Here is a 21,954-nt window from a genome sequence, read left to right as displayed (position 1 = left end):
GGCCAATGAAAATAAAAGATTAAGATGGGCAAAATAACGCAGACACTGGACAGAGGAACTCTGCCTAGAAGGCCAGCATCCCGGAGTCGCCTCTTCACTGTTGAAGTTAAGACTGGTGTTCCCGCCCTCTTCGACACCTACAGCACCCGATGCCATAGGAAGGCCAAAAAGATCATCAAGGACATCAACCACCCAAGCTACTGCCTGTTCACCTAGCTATCATCCAGAATAGTACAGGTGCATCAAAACTGGGTCCGGGAGACTGAAAAACATCTTCTATCTCAAGGCCATCAGACTGCTAAACAACCATCACTAGCACATCAGAGGCGGCTGCCTATAGACATAGATTAGGAATCACTGGCCACTTTTAGAAATGGATCACTCGCCACTTTAATAATGTTCCGTATCTCGCATTTCTCATCTCAGATGTACAGTATAAACTGCACTCCACATTATTCTCGGTATCTTAGTCACTTTTTAATTGTGTTTACATATTGCATCTCCCATTTCATATGTACAGTATATACCCTATTGTATTCTATACTAGGCTGCTGCTGCTGGAATCACTGGCCACTTTAAGGAAACTAAACACTAGCCACTTTAATAATGTCTCCGTATCTTGCGATACTCATCTCATATGTACATACTGTACTCTATACTATGCCACTGTATCTTAGTCCAATGCCGCTCTGACATACATGTATGTATTCTTGATCCATTCTTTACTTAGATGTACGTGTATTTTGGGTAGATGTTACGAAACTGTTAGATATCACTTGTTAGATATTACTGCACTGTTGGAGCTAGAAGCACGAGCATTTCGATACACCCGCTATAACATCTGCTAAACACGTGTATGTGTATGTGACCAATACATTTGATTTGAGTATAGCGTATGGCTCGGCAGCCCAGACCTCATTGGAAAGGACAGATGTCATAAAGGGGCAAGGATTGGGGCGTTTCGGACCTCCCCAGTGGCTGCACTACAGGTGGAGATGGGGGATATGCCATTGCAGATTAGGAGACAGCAGCTGGCAATGAATTATTGGGTCAACCTACAGGGACATGGGGTGTCTCATCCTGCAAAAGGGATTTCACAGGCGTGCTGGGAACATGAGCGAATACACAACATGAGCTTTGGGTGGGTAATAACTAGGCAAAGGAGATGGGACTGTACAGAAGGGAGTTTAGTCCAACGGTAACTGTTCCTGTCAATCCACCACGGCTACTCCCGCCTCCAGTAGTTGATCTAGAAGTGTTGGAGAGACTAGACAAGACCTGCTTTACGAGGTACAACAAACCCATGGCAGGATTAGAAAAATGGGTAAACAGACACGACTTACTTGGGTCCCAGCCCATGTGGCGGTGGAAGGGAACGAGGCAGTTGATGTACTGGCTAAACAAACACTTATTAGTTGGGATGTTGATGTACTGGCTAAACAAACACTTATTAGTTGGGATGTTGATGTACTGGCTAAACACACACTTATTAGTTGGGATGTTGATGTACTGGCTAAACACACACTTATTAGTTGGGATGTTGATGTACTGGCTAAACACACACTTATTAGTTGGGATGTTGATGTACTGGCTAAAACACACTTATTAGTTGGGATGTTGATGTACTGGCTAAACAAACACTTATTAGTTGGGATGTTGATGTACTGGCTAAACAAACACTTATTAGTTGGGATGTTGATGTACTGGCTAAACACACACTTATTAGTTGGGATGTTGATGTACTGGCTAAACACACACTTATTAGTTGGGATGTTGATGTACTGGCTAAACAAACACTTATTAGTTGGGATGTTGATGTTGTAGTTTCAATGAGCAAAGCAGAGGCAACAAGCCTGATATGGACAGTGGATGGTGCAGAGATGGCAGGAGCAGTGGAATAGAGATACTAAGGGAAGGCATTTATTTAAAGTACAGAGGAAAGTCGGGGAGGGGAGGACAGCAGGAAGGGACAGGAGAGAGGAGGCTATTTTTTAAATACAATATCAAGGGTGGGACACAGCCGGTTGAATAAGACCTTAAATGTGATAGGAAAGTATTCAACAGGAAAATGTGATTATTGCCAGGAAACAGAGAGCATGGAGCATGTCTTGCTACAGTGTGGGTCAGAGGGAAAGAGAGAGGGAATCAGAGGGAAAGAGAGAGGGAATCAGAGGGAAAGAGAGAGGCTGAGATGTAGTGTGAAGGAAAAGGGATACAGAAAATTCGTTTAAATAGTATATTGAGTAGAACGTCATTAGATTTAGTCTAAAATATTTGGTTATCTATTTAGTTTTTCCCTGACTCTGGCACACACTCCAGTACAGTAGGTTACGGTAATGCATCATCATAAGGTTGGATGCCAATCGCTGATAAACCACATCAAAGAAGATAATATTTTGCCACCAGATGGCACTATTTTAAAAGCAACCATCTGGTCCACTCAGTCAATTCAATTAATTTGACTTTATTGACATGGCAAGTTCATTATTACTTACATTGTCAAAGTATACATATCGAAAAATAAAATAAAACTATATATTTATATATAATATATATATATTTATATATAAATAAATGGTGGGATCAACAGCAATAATAATAGTAGTAGTGGACATGGGATTACCATTAACAACAACTACAACAACAATATTAATAAGAACAATATATTAAAGCAATGGTAGTAGACCGTGTCAACATGACTGAGATATATGACATCACGTGGTATGAAAGACAAAACAAAACAAGGGGGGAAATATTATCGACATTACTTTGCACTTTTCACTGGCTGTCCCTCAGGTTGTGGCAGGAGGACACATATTTGTCTGCCAAAACTGCACATTTTGGCTTTTCACCCAATAAATATTAGATTTTTTATAGTTTCAAATTCTTTTTATTGAATTATAATTTTGGGAAAGAAATATTCTCTTAGGTCTGAGTATTTGTCACAGTGTAATAGGAAATGCAGCTCTGTCTCTACCTGTCCCCTGGAGCAGAGTGAGCACACACAGCCTGTCCTCTCTGGGCAGCCAGGTTTGTCTGTGGCGACCGGTCTCTATAGCCAGACTGTGCTCAGTCCCTTGTCAGTCAAGACAAACACTACCCTCCTCCTTTTCACGCTTCGTCCAATGAGCAGGGATGTTCTCCTTTGTTGTCAAACGTGCACTGACCGCGGAACTGAGCGATTCGGGGGACAGGCTATCAACTTGAGTTTGCTTACCAATAAGGTTATTTGTTGCATTTATTTTATTTGAACATATTTGTAAACTAGTTTTTTTAATAAAGGTAATCGCACGGTTGCCCTTGCACCACTTAGCTACGTTAGAGTTGAGTCGGTAGATAACGAAAAACAGGATAGAGGCCTAACGTTACCGCTTTACAGTCATGTTGTGGTAACTTTAGCAGCAGCTAGCATGACTCTTCATAGTCATACTGTAGTAAGTTAGCTCTTATGTGCTAGTTTTGCTACCTAATTGGGTCAAACTTTAGCAATCTTTTTAGTTTGTGCTCCTTTGGGCCCGTTTTTACGTAGCATTTCTCTTGAAAATATGCTATAAAGAGCTAGTGAACTAACGTTAGCTCGCTTCTAAGCTAGCGTGCAATCGGTTGTTCATCATTAGTATTAGTCAGAAAATCGGTCCCTGCCCTGGGACTCAGCATTGAATGAGCTTGACTCAAAACACTCCACACTAGGGCCAAGTTTAGTAGGTCGAACTATGCAGATATAATTAATCTGACATGATTCCTTATTTTACATGTCAGTGAATATTTTCCCTACTGAATGTGCCCAGGTTAGCCTACAGTAGCCGACTTTTTGAGGGTAACGTTAATTGGCTACCTAAATAGCTACATTGTGAAGTCGTAGCCAAGTGTCCAAAGTCATGATTATCTGACAATGGCACGGAGTGTCCTAGTGCCCAGCCTAGGAAGGTTAGTACTATGTAGCTAGCTAGGCTATTTGTAAGTACTGCTGTGTCTCCCTAATACTCTCTCCAAATAGCACAGCATATCAAATACAAATAGGTTAGATCTCAAATAATACATTTTCAGTGCTTTTCGTAGGGCCAATATCATATTCATATTAAGCAAGGTCCATTTAATGATGTAAAATAATAATCTGCGTCTCTGACTACCTTTGACCAGAAGGGTGTTTTTCAAAACACTTGCCTACACATCAGTTTATGAGAGTGAAAATTTAATTACTGACTTGGAGTCTTGCCACAAGGGCTATTCATATGATTGTTTGGTTAGACAGAGCTACAGGTATACATTAATGAAGTATTAAAGTTGTCTTGCTATTTAAAAAAAATAAGCTGATCAGCCTCTGAAATGTAAGATATGCAGTATTAACTGTTCATTGAAGGCCAACTATTTTATTCAAGACATTCTGTCTCTTTTCCTTTCCTATCTTCCCCCTGTCTCTCACGCTCTTGCATTATCTGTCATTACTTCTCTTATCCTCATTTTGTCTTTCTCCTACTCACTTCTGTTTGCCTTCTGTCCTTTTAGCTCCTGCACATACTCTCACTCTGTTTTTCTCTCTCTCTCAGATGGAGGTAGAGCAGCTCCTCTCTCTCTCAGGCCCGGCATTGGCCCAGGCCATAAGCTCTCTGCTGGAGACACCAGGCCTCTACGTGTTCTCAGACATCCTTGAGCTGCCCAACGTCAGAGAGGTAACACACACACTCACATGTAAGCACACTCACAAACAAGCACACCGTCACAGCCATTATCAAGGCACAGCTCTCACAGGAGGTGTAACAAGCCCCCTCTATCTGTCCCCCACCACCTTCCTTCTCCTCTACCCCAAGCTGGAGACAGGCCCGCACGCACCAGTGTATCAGCTACTCAACCTCTTCGCCTATGGAACCTACTGTGACTATAAAGGTATGACAGTGGCAGGCAGCACTGCTGTGTAAAGAAGTCATCTAATATCCCTGGAGCTGTTTTATTATTAGCAGTATTTCTCTCCCCGCCAACTGGCCCTGCAGGCCAGGCTTCTCATGACTGTTGTAGGTTGTCTCAGCCCCCTGTAATTTACAGAGTCAACCACAATACTTTATTTTGATCCTAAACGAGGAGCCAAGTGACAATTTGTTTGCTCGATAGAGGTTGCGTCCCCAATAACCTCTCCTTTCTCTAGAAGTATGCACTTGTTCACTTTCCTTTGTGGATTTGGAATTAAATAACTGGTATATGGAAACTCTCTCTAGCATTCCTGGTGAAAAAAATGGGGTCCCCAGAAATTCGGGTTGGAAAAAATGGGGTCCCCGCTGAAACAGGTGACTACCATTGCTCTAGCCTGCCAACACCAATCCAATGCTTGTACATTTGTGGGAAGTAATGACACTTCAAGAGGAAGGAGAGATTATTGGGACTCAACCAGGGACATTCTTCTCTCAGGCATTTTGTTAGACATTCATATTGGTTGTAATTGGTTGCATTGTCACAAACTGCCAAATGAAATCCTGAATATTCTTTGAAATACCAGAATATGTAAAGGACTTGTCATTCTTTAGCAACACATTTAGTAACAAGACTTAATAAGAGACAAGCAAAAACGGAAGAGAGAAATACAAATCTTTTTATGTCAACACATCGTATTCACTTCATAGTGCTTTTTAGAATTGCAAAATGGAGCACTGAGGAAAAACTGTCAATACTCAAGTTTTTTTTAAAGCAACCACATACGCAGGCAACACACACTCAAATTATTTTTCATTGTATTCCCTTGTGGAATTTAAAAGGCAGCAGCAGTTTCTGCCTGGACAGAGCCTGTACCCCTGTGTTTGTAATGATGTATCCTTGTTATGAAAGGTCCCTGTCATGATGTGTCCCTTTCTGTTGCTCTCTCGCTGTCTGTTTCTTTTCCTTGTCTGTTTGTGGTATGTTATTCTTTCAGAGAGGGCAGCCTCTCTCCCAGAGTTGACCCCAGCTCAGAGGAATAAACTCCGTCACCTCTCCATCATCAGTCTGGCATCCAATCTCAAGGTAGAGTACCACCCATTCATCTGGTTTTAAATTCCTTACTCTGCTAGCTTTAGTACGCTCAATGTGGGTCACTCACATAATAATTATGGAAATAGTTCACAATGATATGTAATATAATGATAGCCATCATCCGTTTGCCATTTAATCTGAAGTTAACGCTCTCTGGACTTATCTTGTCTAGTTTTTCTGTTTATTTTGTTATTAAAGAATTGCAGGTCAAATAATAATTCTGTGCAGTTTTTCCATGGACTCCAATAGCCTACCTACAATTGTGATCCTAACAATACTCAGCAAGCTTCAGTACCAAAAATAGCAAGTAATTCACTCAACTTTGATTTTAATGATGTGGTTATGAGACAACTTGCTTTGTAACTTTGACACATTAACAAGAGACATTACTCTGTGTTGTGAAGGACTTTATTAAGAGCCTGTCTGTGATGTGATCTAACTTTATTTATATCACATAGATGAGAATGATAGCAGCTGAGAATTAAATCATTATGAGATACTGTGTTAAGTATCCTGTCCTTTCTTCTTTGAGCTCTCTGTCTCTTTATGTATTTGTTGCTCTCTGCTGTCTATTCATCTAACTCTAAGATTGGCTCTCTCACCACCTCATTTCAACCCTATCCCCATCTCATATTTTTTCTCCCTCCCCCATCTCTCTTTCTACCTTGCTTTATGCCCATCTCTCATTCTCTCCACTCTCCCTAATAAATAATTTATTGATTCATTTCTCTCTTTCTCTCCCTTCTCCATTTCTCGTATCGTCTTTCTCTTTCCGTCTTATTCTTTTATATTGTCATATTATAAGTATGCCACATTGAATGTCTGTATGGGCACACCTTAACGCAAAGATTCACCCATTAAAATGTTATATCGTTATATCTCTGAGCGATGTTCTATTGGTTCCCGGGGTCATTTCATGTTTTCATGTGTATCTGAGTTATTTGGCCGGCTGTATTTCTGTGCTTTAACGGTGAATCGCTCAGATACACATGAAAACATGAAATGACCCCGGGAATCGATGGAACATTGCTCAGAGATGCACAAAAACATTCCAAATAGGTGAATCTATCCTTTAATTGCCCAATAAAGACCTAAAGCCCCCATGCAGTCTTTGTCATTTTATTTTTAAATCATCACTGTATGTCTAATAAATCACTGTTTATTAAAAGAAAATAACTACAAAATATATTTGTAAGAAAATATGTCCCCGAGCCTCCTTTGGCCCTTGAAATGCTCAGTTTGATCGTGTGGGCGTTAGGAAACAAATTTGAAGATATTTACATACACCGCCCTGATTGGCTGATAGGATGGCCTAGAGCCCACACACTTACCCTTAACAGTCATTGGTCTATTTAATCATATCACATTGTGGCATTATAATGTGGGCCAAATGATCCATCCCACCTGAACAGGCTGAAATTCCAAGCATTTTTTTCAAACAGCTTTTACACAAAGTGCATTATCATAATTTTCACAATTTCTGATTTTCTGACCAAATAGTATGGAAATATATAAATAAGTTATATCCAATTTTTTCTTGCACTGCCCCTTTAAAACTCCAAACTCCCCTCTCTCTGGTAGCTATTTTGATGTAATGGTTTTGTAAATTTATATTGACCCGCCCTCCCTTCCTCTACCCCTCTCTTTTACCTTTCCATTCCTCACTCGTACATCATCTCTTCTCTCTCCTCACTGAAGTAATAAAGAGCATCTCAAATTCAACATCTTTCTCTCTCTGTGCCAGGTAACTTCTGTTGACCCAACATAGTAGAATTTGACGTTCTTTCTTGCCCTCTGTCCCCACCACCCTCACTCAACTCCCTCCTCACTGACATCATAAAGAGCATCTCAAATTCAACATCTTTCTCTCTCTCTCTCCCTGTGCCTGTTCACTTCTATTGACCCAATATAATAGAATTTGACATTCTCTGTCTCCCTCTTCCCCCAGTGCCTGCCCTACTCTCTGCTCCTGCAGCAGCTGGAGCTGAAGAACGTGCGGGAGCTGGAGGACCTGCTGATTGAGGCGGTCTACTGTGACATCATTCAGGGCAAGCTGGACCAGAGGAACCAGCAGGTGGAGGTGGACTGCAGCGTGGGCCGAGACCTGGGGCCCAACGAGCTGCCCAACATAGCAAACACACTGCAGGAGTGGTTAGTTAGTGATATGTGTGTGCGAAAGAGCCGTGCATGTGCCAGGTTTTTGAGTCAATTCCATTTCAATTCAGGAAGTAAACTGAACCCCCCAAAAAAAAAAAAAACAAATGGAATTGGAAGTGCAATTTCAGTTTACCTCATGAATAGACTCCAACCCAGGTGTGTGTGTGTGTGTGTGTGTGTGTGTGTGTGTGTGTGTGTATAGGACAAGGTTCAACTTTATTTATACATTACACAACACATTTCTTACAGTGGATGCATAATAATGACCAATACGATTTTAAATGAGACAAATTAAAATAGTAAAACAATAAAATAAAAACAGTGGACATGATAGATACAATAAATTATGTATAGAATGGGATAAAAATAGATAGTATGATCAGTCATATCAGTGTCTAAATAATTATCTGTCTCTCTCTCAGGTGTTCAGGATGTGAGGCGGTCCTGTGTGGGATCGAGGAGCAGGTAACCAGAGCCAACCAATACAGAGAGAGCCAGCTGAAGGTCAAAGTTCAGGTGGAGACAGAGGTTAGTACCAGTAGCCACTTTTCTCTGGGTACCGTCAAAGATCATCTATTATATTGACAAGATAGTCAAGTGACTCTAACAATGGAAATACATGTCCTCAAAGATGGAAGGCAGGCAGGAGGCGGCGAGATCTGGTGGGTCTCTTCTAGCTAATGAGGCACCACTCCGTTATAGAGTCGTTTTGCCACTTGCTGAAATGGCACGTGCATCCACTTATATCATTGCATTCGTAAACAACTTAATCATTACCATAGCACATTAGCAATTAAATGTTTTGTTGACCAAATGTGACACCCATTAATCTCAATGCAAAATTTCCTCACTTCGTTGTCTTATTTTCGTGGACAGGTTTTGGCTGGAGTAAACCCTCTCGCTTCTCTTCTTCCTCTCTGGTAGAGGTGAAGCCATAAGCAAAACGTGTACTCATTACTCAATGACCTAATTCAGTGTCCAATTTAGAGCTCTGTCCAGTGTCTTTATTTAGGCTGTAGGCCAGAGGTGGCTTTTCTGTCCTCTGAGTCAGTCTTCTTCAGCTTGAGGTAGAAGTTACTCTCCAACCTCTTCTTATTAGAAATAATAACAACACCTTAAGCTTTCCACACTACTGAGCCAAACCAGTGCCAAGCCAAGCTGTATTGGGCTGGCCTGGTTACGCATCCACCATAGCTGCTGGAAAGGACCTTGTGAGAAGAAAATATCCAAGACAGCCCAGTACATTCCAAGTCGGCCTTAGCTTGAATCAGGCACTTCTGTTCTGTCCTAAACTCCATTAGTTGACCTTTCCTTCACTCTCTCTCAGGTGTCAAACCTCCAGAAAACCCTAAAGGCCAGCTCCGCCTCCCCGTCGTCCGGCCCCGCCGCCGCTGGAGCCGCATCCAATCAGGATGCAGACCAGCCGGCTGAGCCACGAGACCCCGCCTCCTCTCAGGAACCACGGCAACCGGGCAAGAAGAGTTCAAAGGTCAAAGGGTAAGTAAGGTGATGTTCCTTCGGTCAATCCCATATTTTCATTGATTGTGTGTCTATTCTTTTGGGATAGGCGTTACCATTTGATGTTGGTGGGCTATCCTCAGGGTCATGTTCTTTAGGGCAAGCAACAGAAACCATTTTTTAAACATTTCACAAAAAAATATAAGTCCAGGTAATACCTGTTTCAGTCCTAGGTGTCTTATGAACATGACCTCGTCCTTCCAGGGTCACGGCAGAGGTGTGGTTCAAGCCGAGGCAAGAATAAACATTTGTGTGTATTTTCAAAAACATTCCAATCACTTCAGACGAATTCAAACGGCACGGAATCGTTTATGCAACCATTGGATTTCATGTCATTTCGCAGCATCTTCAACTCGAACACAGTAATATTTTGGTTGTTTGTACAACAAACATCCATTTAAACGCCAGCTGCCAGTGGAAGTGGGAACAGTGACTGTGTGTGTGTCTGCATAGCGTATCTTCATTAGCCTGAGAGGCTGTGCTTTGTAGTGGTACTCACAGTGATACTAGTGGCCCTCTCTCTTCTGGGCCAATTACAACACTAATTCCTTATCTGTCCTGGATTTTTTTTATTTTTATGTCACTGAAGTGAGAAAAAAATATATATAAATAAAAAAAGATTCAGGTGTTAATAGGAAATGTTTATTTTTTATTACATGAGTTTTTCTGTTCCAGTTAAACGAGTGATTATAATTCATTTACTGGGGGACATTTTGACAATGAAAGAAAAATGTAGAGATGATTTAAGATTCTTGGTGGCGTTGGACTTTATTCACTGAAAACAGTTTAACTGGAGATTTTGATTACCTCACATGAAAAGCATTCACAGTATCTACTGTAAACCACCTTCTCGTGGTAGGAGTAGTACAGTAATAGTCATTTGTTTGCCAACATTGTAATTGAAACATCCCTGCAATAATATGTGGCGTAATGAGTTGAACCAAAGGCAATCATAAACAAACCTTGTTCATAACGGTGTTGTGTTACAACTATCATACAACTTGAACTAAAACAGCCAGGAATTTATTTGCCTGATTTGAGAAATTGGCATATAATACAAAGCAGGTTCAATGAGTTAGCCAGTCGCCCCCAGAATATTTAGGCAAGTTAGCTGGCTAACTGATTTATCCATCGCCCTATACTACGAATCTGGTTTGAGAAATTAGCGAGGTAACTTTGGTCAACTCTGGGTTCAGCTCAGGATAACCGGTGACACGAATGTGGCTATATTTCTATAGCAAAGAATCCTTCAGAACTAACCTGCTCTGGGACAGACTGGCATTCCGATACGTGATAAAAGAAAAACGGCACTTCTAACAGCCCATTTCCCACCATAGCCTGCTAACTTTTCTTTCATTCTGATTTCGGGCACAAATGAAAATGTGACACCGACTGGCCCATGGATTTACGTGTTAGCATTGTCTTTGTAAAGAGTTCGCTGTTCGAAATGAACACTCAGTTACAAGCTCAGAACGAGTAAGTGGCGGGTGTACGATCAATATCCACCTTGCACCTTCGTAAAATGAATAAAGGCCTGAGCTGGAATGTGAAGCTAACTGAAGCTGAGTAGATCTAGCTTGCATCGTAGTATTACCCCTCTTGTACAGGATGCGAAACATGAGACTGACGTTGAGACGTCAAGCTGACATCTTCCTCATACCCCTCTTCTGTTTAGTGAAGACAGGCGTGTATTGGAGATCAGCCTTTAAAAGACGTTTGAAGTGGGGACTGTGAACATGTGCTACCTGTTATATACCACGCTGGTCTGCTCCCACCTGTAGATTTTATTCAGACTGCATGAAATGAGAGGGGATACAGAGACGGGGAGATGGAGGGTGGGGTCGGGATTCATACCCACATTGGGTTGATGTATGTGTGCTGCATGCGGTGGTCTTACACGCTAGACCAGCCGCAGTCATTCATATATTTGTAAAAAAAAATATTTAGCGATTTAGGGGACTTCCCCCACCCCCCCCTCCCCTGACATGCAGGGATCAATCATCTAGCGTATTGTTTCTCGGTCCTGGGGGGTGAATATTCCGTTTTTTTGCCCTAGCACTACACAGCGGATTCAAATAATCAAAGCTTACTGATGAGTTTGGGAAACACTGATCGAGGTGCCGCGTGTGAAATTACCTCGGAGCAGAGCGACAATCTGCCTTCAGGAGAAATTCCACTTTGATACCTGCAACGTGAAGAGATACCCGGACTTGAGAAGAAACGGCTGCTTGTTGGAGACGTCATTTTAGGGTAATGTAATAACTGTTGTCTGTTTTTGTTTGGTATCAGGCTCCGTGGAAGTGGGAAGATCTGGTCCAAGTCCAACTGAAGGCAGAGATGCAGAGAGACCCGGAACACCCCCACTGATCCACTGTCAGATGGATGGACAGACACATAGACCCACACAGACTTTAGACTGATAATGTGACCAATGCACAGACAACACACTAAGATTTACACACACATCCATGCACGTGCATACACATACACACACTGTATATGTGTGTATGTCTGTATATATGTATATACAGACACTGAGTCAGACAGACACACTTGCAGTGTCTGACACCCATTCTGATAGGTGTGTACACACAACCAGACAGACGGACTATCTGCACTGTGTATATACACAGACCCAAACCCATTCTAACATGTACACAGAGACAGACCGAGTATAATCTTCTCTGGGCAGAGCTTCGCTGCTGTGTGTATTATCAGGAGAAGCAGAGCCACAAGCAGTGAAACTGAATGTGTGTATTTGATGTGTGTACTCTGTGTTACACTTTTTGTTTGTTTGTATTTTTTTCTGCTGAGGATTGAGTTGAGACGTATAAAATCAGGATATTAATTGTTGGTAATAAATTGAACCCCCCCCCCTCTATTCATTTAGTCTGTTTTTTTGGGCATACTTTAAAGTGCAATTGGAGGTTGCATCACTAGCTAAATGTTAACTCACAGAAGGGGGATATCTGTGTTAGGTCAGACCCTTAATTAGGTTATCCCCAAAGAGACTAATATATTAGAGCGCTGGAACTACCTCTGTGATCAGTCGGCTTGGTTACACACACTCTCAGCCTAATTTTCTCTGCCACATACACACATCAGACAGACACACATAGGGCATTCATATTTGATATCGGTATATTTTGCCCAAAGCTTCTATTTCACCGTCAAAATTGCCTGTCGGAATTGTCTGCCCTCCCTCCCCCCCAATCACACGCTCCACATTTCATTTTTCACGCTCAATCCTGTCCGTGTCCCTTTTTCGCTCGCTCGCTTTCTTTCTCTCTCCTCAGCCTCCCTCTGTTTTCTCTAAAAACCCTCTCTCCCTATCCTGCATGACGTTAATGGTAGCTATTAACTCCCATGGAACCCACAGAGAGAGAGAGAGAGAGAGAGAGAGAAAAGGGGGATGGAGAGACAGGGAAATTATCCTATTCTGTTTTAACCCCATTTCCACTTCCCAACTTTTTTTCTCCCCCTTTCCGTCCCTCTCTATAAATAGCCGTGTTAATTTCAGTCAGTGTGATTGAGCTTTACTGTTTCACAGTTTGCTCGGTTCCTACCAGATGGGAGCTGTGAGTTCTAGCAGCTGTACACCTAGGTGTATGAAGTGGTCTAAGGCACTGCATCTCATTGCAAGAGGCGTCACTGCAGTCCCTGGTTTGAATCCTGCATCACATCCGGACGTGATTGGGAGTCCCATAGGGTGGCGCACAATTGGCCCAGCATCGGCCGTCGTAAATAAGAATTTGTTCTTAACTGACTTGCCTAGTTAAATAAAGGTTACATGTGGCTGTGAGAGGGATACTTTGTGCGTAAAACTTCAGATGTGACTTTGCATGTGTATACCTGACTGTGTGTCCTTCCTTAAACACACAGACTACGGAGCTCTACAGCGTCTGCTGGTTGGACTCATAATCAGCCAGTAGTTAACTTTGGAGTGGACTTCAGCCAATCAATTACTTTGATTGATCATTAAAATGCCCAGAGGAAATGAAAAAGCAACAGCAGACACTGTCCTCTGTTTCTCTCTCACACCGCAGCTTCTAATACTTCCAGTAAATGTAGGATTTTCTATGGGTATGCCTCAACAGTGTAAAGTGGCTTGCTCTCCTGTATCTTATTACAGATTCGAAAGCACATTAGTTTAGGATGATGTAGTGTAGACCTGACCTAGGATAAAATAGAGAAGAAGAGAGATTGTCATGATCAGGAAGTATAACTGCACCAGTACCATATATTTATATTTTAATATATGGCTCTGATCTGCACTAGAAGCCAAATGGAACTCGCAGTTAATGGATTTGAATGACACAATTAGAACACATGGCTCCCATGTGTATTTCCTGGTCTCTTTTATGGCAATCTCTCTTCTCCTTCTCATCATAAAGTTTAGTACAGATGCTAGGTTGGAGATAATGGTTAAGACATAATAATTGTAATATCCCATATGTCTTTGCATAAATGAGGTAGGATTCTAAACGAAGGGATCAGGGATGCTAGTTAGCAACAGCACCTGTCCCATTAATCTGTTGCTTTTTCACAAGTCTCCTCGTGGAATTATTAGGTTGTCGTAACCTGGGTATCTTCAACCTAGAACGGATGAAGGAAAGGAGTCAACTCAGGCCAGTTGAGATACATCCATAGTTCTCCTGTAAGGCTGGCCCTCGCACATTGTCAATTATATCTTGACCCAAAGCCACTGGCCAGTAAAGTCCAGTCGGATACAGTGGTAAAACACCAGTGTTGAGTTTTTATTGTTTTTCCATCATACAGTGGAACCACACGTCTACAGGTATGCTACTGAGAACCAAGGAACACTAGACTGCAGAACGACACGTGTCACGTATGATGTCACAACACTATGTGTACTAGTGTAGTGGAAGTCCAGAGGGTCATTTCTCAAAGCTGGTGGAAGAGTTGGACAGGTAAATTACCCTAATATCCTACAGTAAACACTAGTGTAAGCTTTGAGTCAGTGAAGTCAGTGAATCATTTTGATAGAAACAACAGATGATGGTAATATGACTCATTAATTCTGGCCTGAATCTTGTATACCCATTATGTTAACCTGCAATCACCATTGATTGTACCACATGTATCGTTTGATTGTACTGATTGCAATATATGTAAACATGTATATTGCACGTTGTTTACACCACTATTTTCATATACAACAAGGATAACTTTCTGCGAGTTCCCTGGTTTTCCAGAAATCCCAGTTGGGAAATTCCTGTATTTCATTCCCTCCTAATTCCAGGAATCTTCCAACCGGGATTGGCTGAAAAACCTGGGAGTTTTGGGAAAAGTACAGAATTTCACAACCCTATATTAGAGCAGTACTATATAAACACTGCTCATCCCCATGCTCCAGAGACAAAATAACACGCTCACAAAGGCACAACAAAGAGAACCGGCGAAGAAGCGAGAAAATTAAAGGAACAAATGAAGAGAATAATTTAGGGAATTAAAAAACACCCAGAAAACACATTGCGAATGTGGAAGCTGCAGTGGGCCTATTTGCATTCCAAGCTTCCAAGCGGGAGTAAACAGCGATTTTTGGACCGTGTCGTGTTAAGCACATTGGCTGCTGGCGAAAACATTGCCAACCAGCTTTGTGAAATACCCCCTTCAGTCCTAGGAAACAGGGATCGTTTTAACCCTTCACCAGCTAGCTGAACACCCATATTTCAGTTTCAGATAACACACATATTTCACGTTCAACTAAGTTTCAACAACCAAGTCCACTATTTCATCATAGTTCAAGGTTCAGCTACACAAGATAGCTGTATGAATATTCCAAAATATTCCCCATATAGCTATGCGGTTTTGGCACCGGCGGGAATGAAACGTTCTATTGATATCTAACACTGTTTGCTTGTGAATTAGTCAAAGCGGAGGGAGCTGTACGTGTGTTGCTGCTACAGCCCGGGGCAGTACAGACAACTGGAATATAAAACAGAGCGGAAGGCTCGGTCGGTCGACAGTGACAGAGAGCCATAGGAAAGTGGAGAACAGAGGCGTGGGAGGATGGCAGCAGGAAGGAAGGGATGAGATCGGGCTTTTCTCCGTCAGGAAGAAGGGATGGAGGGAAAAAGAGGTTTTGCCATGGCTGGATACCTGGTTTCCTGATGTTCATTTTCACAGTCAAAGATAAATAGAAGAACACGGTGGGCCACGGCGGGCACATCCTCCGGCGGTGTTGACGTTCCCCGTCGCATCCCGTAGAAAAGCCTCAGAGGTTCACCACGGGGATCCTGACGGAGAGAGAGAGAGGGGGCAGAGGAAAAGGGTTAAGGGACAGGCGAAGTGTAGAACTGAAAAAAGGGTTAAGGGACAGGGGAAGGGTAGAACTGAAAAAAGGGTTAAGGGACAGGGGAAGGGTAGAACTGAAAAAAGGGTTAAGGGACAGGGGAAGGGTAGAACTGAAAAAAGGGTTAAGGGACAGGGGAAGGGTAGAACTGAAAAAAGGGTTAAGGGACAGGGGAAGGGTAGAACTGAAAAAAGGGTTAAGGGACAGGGGAAGGGTAGAACTGAAAAAAGGGTTAAGGGACAGGGGAAGGGTAGAACTGAAAAAATGGTTAAGGGACAGGAGAAGGGTAGAACTGGAAAAAGGGTTAAGGGACAGGTGAAGGGTAGAACTGGAAAAAGGGTTAAGGGACAGGGGAAGGGTAGAACTGGAAAAAGGGTTAAGGGACAGGAGAAGGGTAGAACTGGAAAAAGGGTTAAGGGACAGGAGAAGGGTGGAACTGGAAAAAGGGTTAAGGGACAGGAGAAGGGTAGAACTGGAAAAAGGGTTAAGGGACAGGAGAAGGGTAGAACTGGAAAAAGGGTTAAGGGACAGGAGAAGGGTAGAACTGGAAAAAGGGTTAAGGGACAGGAGAAGGGTAGAACTGGAAAAAGGGTTAAGGGACAGGAGAAGGGTAGAACTGGAAAAAGGGTTAAGGGACAGGAGAAGGGTGGAACTGGAAAAAGGGTTAAGGGACAGGAGAAGGGTGGAACTGGAAAAAGGGTTAAGGGACAGGAGAAGGGTGGAACTGGAAAAGGGAAAAGAGCACTTCTAGAATTAAAACATAATACGTTATTAGTATTATATAACACTAGAGTAGGGAGAATTTGGAGTAGGTGAAAGAAAAGTACAAAAACTAGAGTAGGGGAAAGAAAGAGAGAAAAGTGGAACTGGAGCGGGAGTGGGGGGTAGAAAGGACAAGAAGGAGAGGAGAAACGAGGAGAACTGGAGTAGAGTCCAATTATCCTGATTGAAATTAACTTTAAATCCCCGGCTATAAAAACATCATTTCATGGGTTGTGCGCTCACTGCTTCCAGAGCTGTGTGAGAGGAAGTTCTAAAACACACATACATCTCACATCCATAACACTTCAGGCCTGTGTACTCCACAGAGACTAACACTGACGCCTAATTATGCACATATACCATTATGATGCTCATACACCACACGGGGAGAGGGAGCAAGCACTCCTTGACACATCATCCACTCACTGACAAACACACACACACATGCATACACACATATATCCATGCAGACATTTGCAGACATAAATTGATTCAGACACAAAAGCACACACACACACAAACACACACACACACACACACACACAAATCAATGTACTAACAACTCCACACAAATACACACAAACACTCTCCCTCTCTCTCCAGTGAGCTGGTGAGGCGACTCATTACCTCTCCCTGTCGGTAAAGGAGGGGGTGCCGTGCAGCGTCTGCCGGCTGTCCTCCAGAGCCAGGGAACGAGGGAGGGCGAGAGAGAGGGGGGGGGCCACGCCACGGGAAAGCGGGGGCGGGTGCTGGGAACAGCTGCGGTCGTAACTGGAAGAGAGAGAGACGGAGTAAAAGAGAGAGACGGAGAGCGAGACTGAGTGAGAGGAAAAGAGGAAATGACATGGGCATTTAACAGCGGCGAACACATTACAACGCCTCAGAGAGAGTTAATGCACTCATTTGACTCATTAAAGCGCTGTCAGACGAGAGGGAGAAGAGGAGAGAGGTTGCAAGAAAGGGAGGGAGGGAGAGAAAGAGTGTGGTGGTCGAGGTTGGAATAGCGGGTAGAGAGAGAGAAAGGAAGAGGGTGAAAAGGTGAAGGAAACAGAGGGTGTGAGAGAGGTAAAGAGAAAGGGAAAGGGGGATACCTAGTCAGTTGTACATCCGAATGCCTTCAACTGAAATGTGTCTTCTGCATTTAACCCAACCACTCTGAATCAGGGAGGTGTGGGGGGCTGCCTTAAATCGACATCCACGTCTTTGGCGACCCAGGGAACAGTGGGTTAACTGCCTTGCCCGGGGCAGAACGGCAGACTTTGACCTTGTCAGCTCGGGGATTCGATCCAGCAATCTTTCGGGTTACTGGCCCAACGCTCTAACCACTAGGCTATCTTCCCGAAATGGGGATCGGGGGAGAAATGAAAAGGAAGAAAGGGGGAGCGATGAAACGAGAGCGTGAGAAGAAGGGGATACAGGGCTGATGTGGGGAAACATTATTCCAATCACGTGTATGAGCTATGATGTTGTTGGTACAGTGAGAGTCACAGGTACACCATACACAGCTCTTTGGAGCACTCACACACACAACAAAGACTTTTTCACAGCCACACACTGTAGATCACAGACATGCAGTTCCAGTCACACACACACACACACACACACACACACACACACACACACACACACACACACACACACACACACACACACACACACACACACACACACACACACACACGGTGAAACGTTCTCCAACATCGATTGCTTCTCCATTATCACAATCAACAGAATTCTATTCAATTCTATACGGTCTCGTCTCTATTCAATCCCCTACTTTTCTCCGTCAAACACCTATTCCATTCCCACTGTAACCTTCCCTCCATTCCTCACCACAATTTACCCAATATGTACATTCACAGTCATACTGAAACTGCAACAAAAGCCCACACTTACACAAGACAGAGAGAGAGAGAGAGAGATACTCTTGCTCCAATTAAGCACTGCAACAACACTTGTTTCCAGCACACACACTTTCAACCAGCCTACAGCGGAGACAGAGAGAGAGAGATAGCGGGAGAGAGAAAGAAGGAAAAAAAAGGAGAGAGGGAGAGGGAGGGAGCGACAGAGAGAGATGGGGCTTATCGTGTATCGGCACACAGTGAGCAGAGGGATTATCTGAGGATCTGGAGCTGGCCCGGGCAGTGCTGGGAGTAATAGGAGGACTGGGGAAGAAGATAAGAATACTGTGTGACGATCAAGGATCAACCAGAACCCACTATTACTGAAAGGTGATGAAGCTAAATGAAAGTAAAGGATGACGAATGGGGTTGAGAAAGAGAGAGAGGTGTGGGGGGGGGGGTTGAAAAGAGAGAGTGGAGACAGGAAGGAGAGAGAGAAATGAAGAGTGACAGAAGGTAAGAAAAATAAAGCAGGGGAAAGAGACATAAAGAGGGCAAGACAGAGAAAGAGATGGAGAGACAAATGGGAGAATAGGAGGAGTGAAAGAGTGAGAGAGCAGGTGGGAAGAAGAGATCTCCATTGTCAAACAACAGAAGCGAACAGCACGAGCCCTCCTCCACATTCCAGAGGTCAGAGTTTTCATTTCACGTTAAGAGTATGCACAACGCACACCCAGCTGATTTTATAGGTGAATGGTACATCAAAGATGATGTGAAAACAAAAGAGAACACAGCGTCAACCCGAAGTGGTTGGAATTGCACCACCTTCAACCTCTGAAAGCCTTTAAACATTGGGAAGGTATTTTCATCCGCTATCTACAGTAGATCAGAGTTTTTCCCATTCCCATGTTCAAACAAATAACACTGTTGAAGGTCCCTGATGTACATAACAACTATGTTTCAGAGAAGGGGTAGAAAGAAAAAGAGAGGGGGGGATTCTTACCAGAGTTTGGCTGTTATGATGACAGCAGTCAGGATGAGCAGAGAGGAGATGGTCACTGTGACGTAAAACTGAGGGTCCACTGAGAGACACGCACACACACACGCACACACACGTACACACACGCACACACACACACACACACACACACACACACACACACACACACACACACACACACACACACACACACACACACACACACACACACACGCACACACACACACAGAGGAGTTACCGTTCACATGGTTGGAAATCAGCACAATAGAAGAAAACCAGTGTCATGTGCATTAGAGCATGTAACGGAAAACGCTTTGAAATGTTTTGCAACCAAAAACAAAAATGTGCGTTTCTTATTGGACAAGTCCAGGTAGACCATCCCTGTTTAAGTCATTTCTCTTCCGTTTGGTGCCTTATGAATATAACCCAGGTCAACTGCAATGATGTAAGAAAAAAACACAACTCTGCTTTTCGAGAATTCCCATACTGTCAGTAAAGAAACTCAAAGGAGAATGAGCCGATGAAGTCATCCATTCCATTGCTTGGTGTGTGATGTCACCCATTTCCTTTTGGTGTGCTTTTGTGAGTTCAGAAAACTCTATTAAGCATTCTCCACCACCAAGACACAGCCATCCATCCACACAAAGCCAGCCCAGTGGGAATTGAAGTTACTCCCTGATGCCCCCAGAGTTCTTCTGATGTCTTTGTTCCAAAACACTCTATTCTCATGCCCACCAACACAAATCCTTTCTTTCTTTAATCTTTACTGATTTCTACGGTGCCCACCTTCCTCAGGCTCTCTCTCCTCCGCCTCACTTCCTCCATCCTCCACTCCCTCTGCGTCCGGGGCCTCCAGCAGATCCAGGGGCTCCTGCGGCAAAACGCTGCCCGGTGCACTCTGATGATGCAGCCAGGCCTCAGCGGTTGTCGTGGGGACTTCGTGGCCATGGTGGTACAGGTCCGCTTCCTGGCTGGACAGGAAGTGATGCGTCTCGTCCTCCAGGGCTAGTGTGGGGCCCCAGTCCACGGACCAAATAGGTGTGGGTGTGACCTGTCCTGTGATGGACAGCTGGGCTGAGAAGGCCTCCACCTGCCCCTCGCCCTCGTCGTCACGGTTACAGGTTGAGGGTCGCGTCACCGCGGCAACCAGGAGAAAGAAAAGGCAGCGGTGGGTGGTCAGTCGTTTGACAGGAGAGATGGAGCTGAGAGAGAAGAAAGGAAGGAAGGAGAAAAGAAGAGAAAGACAGAGGGAGAAATAAAGAGAAGCAGAAAGAGGTGGGAGAGAAAAAAAAGGGAGGCAGAAAGAGAAATAGAGCACGATTAACACTACAAATGCATTGTCCACTGTCTAACTGGACTCCTCATGCAACATGTATACAACCAGAGGGTCTGACTCTGTGTCCGTCTAAACATCCGCTCACTCTCTCCATCTTACCATCTCTCCATCGCTTCGTTCTGTTCACTGAGCCCCAACTCCTCCGATCATCTCTCTCTCTGGGAGGAAAGAAGAAAAAGAAGAGAGGAAGAGCGAAAGAGAGAGAGAGAGAAAGAGAGGGAGGGTTCACTTCTCTTCTGACACGGACTGGTATTGAAAATGTAAACAGACACTCATAGACGGCAGTACAGGAATACACACACACACCCCTCTCTCTCTCTCTCCTGGGCAGTGGCACTCCTGGCTGTCCAAAATGAGCGCTTAATTTTGCCACATGCTTATACAGTTCGCACATCAGACATGCAAGCACACGGCTGTGCACAAAACATTCATCATACGCATTCATGGGGCTAATATCCCATAAGGTGGTACTTTTAGCTCCAGAAAGATTGACTTCATATCTACTACCACTGTCACTCAGTCAACCAGACAGGAACACACACTCTATCTCTCTCTCTCACACACCCACCAGCAGACAAACTCACTGTCACACAAGCACGCACACAACATTCACTCAGACACATATCAGTTAACATGCCTACCTCTGGCTGAAGAGAGAGGGAATGAGAGAGACAGTGAGAAAGGGGGAGATATAGAGAGCGAGTAGGAAAAGGCATTGGTTGCCTTAGCGACAGAGACATGTAGAGTCAGAGAGAGAGAGAGAGAGAGAGAGCGAGGAGGAGGACGGAGGGAGACTGTAGGAAAGATTGAAATGCTAATTATGCTTTTAACTCGCTCAATTAAAAGGACAGCAAAAAAAGAAATGTACTTGAGGACGGAAATAATGAAGATACAGAAAATTACGTTAATATTCACATTTTGGGGCAGAGGAAAAAAGTATTCTGTTATGTTCAGAAAACACTGATACTAGCCAGAGAGTGGCGAGACAGAGAGGTGGAGGAAAATCAATATACATTAATTTACACAA

General features: G+C 43.6%; 2 protein-coding genes across 5 annotated transcripts; one reads left to right on the top strand and one right to left on the bottom strand.

The window, feature by feature from the left end:
* The first annotated feature begins 3,069 nt into the window (after positions 1-3,069).
* cops7a (COP9 constitutive photomorphogenic homolog subunit 7A) lies at positions 3,070-12,553 on the top strand. 3 transcript variants are annotated; one of them, XM_035745599.1, is made up of 8 exons: positions 3,070-3,224; positions 4,548-4,670; positions 4,809-4,884; positions 5,900-5,988; positions 7,946-8,148; positions 8,577-8,682; positions 9,482-9,651; positions 11,962-12,553. In XM_035745599.1, exons 1-8 carry the CDS (start codon positions 3,126-3,128, stop codon positions 11,999-12,001), a joined length of 906 nt encoding a protein of 301 aa, XP_035601492.1. In that variant the 5' UTR covers positions 3,070-3,125; the 3' UTR covers positions 12,002-12,553. The 3 variants fall into 3 exon arrangements, with proteins under 3 accessions (XP_035601492.1, XP_052345311.1, XP_035601493.1); XM_052489351.1 differs by lacking the exon at positions 11,962-12,553 and adding an exon at positions 9,877-10,163; XM_035745600.1 differs by having other exon boundaries at positions 3,129-3,224; positions 4,507-4,670.
* Positions 12,554-14,408: 1,855 nt separating this feature from the next.
* Positions 14,409-21,922, bottom strand: pianp (PILR alpha associated neural protein). 2 transcript variants are annotated; one of them, XM_035745601.2, is made up of 5 exons: positions 21,027-21,922; positions 20,378-20,793; positions 19,595-19,673; positions 17,378-17,521; positions 14,409-15,932 (listed from the first exon to the last, which is right to left on the bottom strand). In XM_035745601.2, exons 1-5 carry the CDS (start codon positions 21,035-21,037, stop codon positions 15,911-15,913), a joined length of 672 nt encoding a protein of 223 aa, XP_035601494.1. In that variant the 5' UTR covers positions 21,038-21,922; the 3' UTR covers positions 14,409-15,910. The 2 variants fall into 2 exon arrangements, with proteins under 2 accessions (XP_035601494.1, XP_052345312.1); XM_052489352.1 differs by lacking the exon at positions 17,378-17,521.
* Positions 21,923-21,954: the final 32 nt, after the last annotated feature.

The sequence above is a fragment of the Oncorhynchus keta genome, chromosome 31 (genome assembly GCF_023373465.1).
Source record: "Oncorhynchus keta strain PuntledgeMale-10-30-2019 chromosome 31, Oket_V2, whole genome shotgun sequence".
Taxonomy (NCBI): Eukaryota; Metazoa; Chordata; class Actinopteri; order Salmoniformes; family Salmonidae; genus Oncorhynchus; species Oncorhynchus keta.
The sequence above is the reverse complement of the archived record's forward strand: the minus strand, read 5'-3'. Positions and strand labels throughout refer to the sequence as shown.